At 34.8% G+C, this 3,521-nt stretch overlaps 1 protein-coding gene across 3 annotated transcripts; it reads right to left on the bottom strand.

Moving 5' to 3' along the window:
- Nucleotides 1-471: 471 nt before the first annotated feature.
- Nucleotides 472-3,133, bottom strand: LOC109804083 (tropinone reductase homolog At5g06060). 3 transcript variants are annotated; one of them, XM_083072733.1, is made up of 5 exons: nucleotides 2,909-3,122; nucleotides 2,599-2,806; nucleotides 2,191-2,407; nucleotides 1,962-2,074; nucleotides 481-1,731 (listed from the first exon to the last, which is right to left on the bottom strand). In XM_083072733.1, exons 1-5 carry the CDS (start codon nucleotides 2,995-2,997, stop codon nucleotides 1,564-1,566), a joined length of 795 nt encoding a protein of 264 aa, XP_082928859.1. In that variant the 5' UTR covers nucleotides 2,998-3,122; the 3' UTR covers nucleotides 481-1,563. The 3 variants fall into 3 exon arrangements, with proteins under 3 accessions (XP_082928861.1, XP_082928859.1, XP_082928860.1); XM_083072734.1 differs by having other exon boundaries at nucleotides 1,596-1,731; nucleotides 2,235-2,407; nucleotides 2,909-3,133; XM_083072735.1 differs by lacking the exon at nucleotides 2,599-2,806 and having other exon boundaries at nucleotides 472-1,731; nucleotides 2,909-3,113.
- Between the last annotated feature and the right edge of the window lie 388 nt (nucleotides 3,134-3,521).

The raw sequence follows: 3,521 nt of genomic DNA on the forward strand, positions 1-3,521 counted from the left end.
ACTTATACAGCTCTGTTGTTATGGAGATCTCCTAGGTGTATGCGTGACGACGCATTAGATGATTGAGATGCATTTATTGCATGATTAGTAATATGATGAAGTGTGGTGTTTGACTTCATGTTTGATGAATGAATGATTGATTGAGATGAAAGGTTCCTTAGGGACAGGATTTGGGATGTATGTGTAGTATAGATTTTTATTTTGTACTTGTAATCTTGATTTTTTTTTAGTTCTAGCTTACCCTTTTGTTTCCATGTGGTGGAACTGCGATGATCATACTTGGTATGGGAGCAGGTCAGGAATAGCTTGGAGTAGAGGTGATCGTTGCGAGACGAGGAGCTGAGTCTCGTGTTTAGAGTTACCATTCTGGGTAACAATTTCTTTTTTTTGTTAGTGCTTGACCGGCACTAAGGAATATTTTGGGATGACTGTAAATATATGGTGTTATATTGTATATACAGAAACTTAATTATTTTGATCTTTATATTTATGCCTGTATGTATGTGTTATCCAGTTTAATATTCTCTTAGTTAACTAGTTGTATTGCGATTCCACTAAGTGTAGAGACCGTGACGGGTCGTTACAATATTTTTGAGAATTTCTATGGTACCTTCTATAAAAGAAGGGTACCAATACAGTCGATGATGATGTGTCAGATGATGTGTCGTTTAAATAAATTTACGTGTCTTATATAAAATCCATGTCATTTTAAATTTTTTATTTATTTAAATTCACAATTGAAGTTCTCGTTTTATAATTTCGTATCTTTCTGGCTTCTTTTTAGCTTTCTGTTTCTTTCCTCTTTTCCCCGTTCTTTCTCGCCGACAATCTGGTCTTGTGGGCCGGCGAGTCGCAAAGGTGGAGAGCGCGACCGCCGGCGAGGCGTGGAGGAAGAGCATGGCGGAGAGGGAGAGGACATCAAAGCCGCCGTCTTCTTTCTGTGGTTGAATCAGGCCAGGGCCTCGACCACGTCGCTTCCGCCCGTGATTTCTAAAATAAAAGGGGTCATAGCGGTCTCGGGCTCCCGAGTGGTAGTTTGGGTTTGTTTTTGGAGCTGGGAGGGTGGCCCCTGGGGCGCCTGATCACTTCAATTGTGGCTCCGTGGCCGGCGGAGGCAGAAGCGGCCTTGGGGCGGGCGTGGTGGTCCATGGGCGTTTGACACACCAACGAGAAAATGGAGAAGGTTCATTCTTCATCGGTTGCTCATGGCCACAAGAGCGATTCAATGAGAGTGCCAGTGTTTGTGATGCTGCCACTGGACACAGTAACAATGGGAGGGACGGAGGGGCGAGGTGGGAGACGGAGGGGAGAGGAAATCGTATAATTATAAAAATATTAATAAAAATATAAAAGTAAATAATATAAAAATTTAAATATAAATTAATTTTTATTTAAAAGTCTGACATGACATTTGACATGACATTTAAATGATGTGTACATATACACATCAGATACAGTACCAAAACCTCTCATTTATCAAGGGTACAGTAGCAACTCCCAATATTTTTTTGGTAGAAAAATTCTTAGAAATCCTTCTAACTTGATCCAAATCATTAACACAAACTAAGATGTGAAACCCCCGTCGGCACAAATAACTTGTCCAGTGATGTATGATGCAGCTGGAAGACAAAGAAAAGCGACAAGTGATGATATCTCCTTAGGTTCTCCCATGCGACCAACAAGTGTTCGAGACACTGCTCCATTGATAGAGTCATCCCCTCCAGAAGAATTCTGTAAGAGCAATCAATATGAGTTCTTCAGCAATTGATTATGGCATAATACTGATAGTGCTAAATTATAAAATTCACGTACCCTTCAACTTTGTATGACTAGTGATTTTCATTCAAGATTAAGGGAAATAATACATATAAGTTTTGCAACTAGTAAATTAATCTTGATATGTATGCATACTCATTATTGATATATAAAAGAAATATAAATGGACAAATGCATATATCTACCATGATAGATTCCAGAAGTTTAGTCTTAACAGGCCCAGGTGCTACAGCATTTGCACGAATATTGTCCTTTGCCCATTCCAATGCTAAGTTTTTGGTGAATTGATTCATGGCTCCTAGTAAATTAAATAATATGTATTCAGATTTATTATCTCAAATGAACCAGGCTAGATTCACGTCAGAAATCACAATTATTGGAAATGAATAAAATGAAACATATATACATATATACTTTTAGACGCTGCATAAACAGAAAAAACTGGAACAGCTCTTAACCCTGCAATGGAGGAAATAAATACTATGCTTCCGTAGCCAGATTCTTTAAGAAGTGGGTGTGCAAGTTGACTCAAATGATAAACAGACTCAAAATTGGTTCCCATTATGGTTGATACATCTTCTGCACTGTAATCAACTATTTCCTTTGTTATATTTGTTGCTGCATTGTTCACCTATAACAGAACCCCTAATCAATTCAAGTATAAAGATCTAAAAAATCGAATCAGAAAATGAAGAATCACATATGAAGGTTATTAAAAATAGCTAGCTAGTATTAACTATGAGTAACAATAAATATATATAGAGAGATAAATGGACACATGGAACGTGTTATGAGAAGAAAAAAAAAATGATAGAATGTTACTAGAATATTGAGCTTTCCATGAAAGATGGAGCAAACATCTTCCATTAATTTTTTACGTTGGTCAGAACATTGTAAATCACATTCTGAACCCGTCACATTAAGTCCCTTGTTTTTCCACTCTTTCAAACACTTATTAATATCATCTTGATTACGGGCACAAATATGAACAGTTGCTCCAAACTCTGCTAATTCTTCAACAATGGCATGTCTAATTCAAAATGAGGAATCAATGAAGTGAGTGAAAACAAATTAAGGTACGAACCTTTAATTAGAAATAATATTAATGTAAGAAGAATTAAGAGAAACCAACCCAATGCCTCGAGTGCCTCCTGTCACTAGAGCCGTCATCCCATGGAGTGACCATCTTTTATCCTTCATGCTCAACTTTGTTTCGGCCATTATTTTTTGTTGTAATATATGTTGGTAATGAACGAGCTCCTTAAAAGGAATGGCAATACAAGTCTTTATAAAGAAAGACAACCCCAAATAGCCAAATAGTTATACACTTCCAAGAAATGGGAACCAAATTCTTTCTAATATATATGCTGGTTCATAAGGAATTATAATATTTAAGATTATTTAATAATTTCTATTTTTTTATCTATCTAAAATTTATTATAAATTATAAATTTTGTATAGTCGAATATTTCATCATAAAATATTTTAATAAAATTTATCAAAAATTTGTAATTTTTAATAATATGTTAATCTATAATCAATTGTTAAAAAAGATATTACTAGTATTCTTCATTTCTTTGTATAAGAGTTTCAATTATTAAAGATAATTATTTTTTTATAACTTGACAATGAATAATTTAATAAGTTCAACAAATTTGTTATTAAGATAAGTTTTAGTGATATCTTAATAAAAAAAGCCTTCACCTAAGATAATCTTATCAAATTAATTTGTAAAATAAGGTTTA

Source organism: Cajanus cajan, chromosome 4, assembly GCF_000230855.2.
Source record: "Cajanus cajan strain Asha chromosome 4, NIPB_CcT2T_4, whole genome shotgun sequence".
Classification (NCBI taxonomy): domain Eukaryota; kingdom Viridiplantae; phylum Streptophyta; class Magnoliopsida; order Fabales; family Fabaceae; genus Cajanus; species Cajanus cajan.

Coding starts and splice junctions, on each gene's coding strand:
- LOC109804083 (XM_083072733.1), bottom strand. CDS start 2,997: ATGGCCGAAACAAAGTTGAGCATGAAGGATAAAAGATGGTCACTCCAT. Junction 2,075..2,190: donor TGTTTATGCAGCGTCTAAAA/GTATATATGTAT, acceptor TTAATTTACTAG/GAGCCATGAATCAATTCACC. Junction 1,732..1,961: donor AACTTCTGGAATCTATCATG/GTAGATATATGC, acceptor TTGCTCTTACAG/AATTCTTCTGGAGGGGATGA.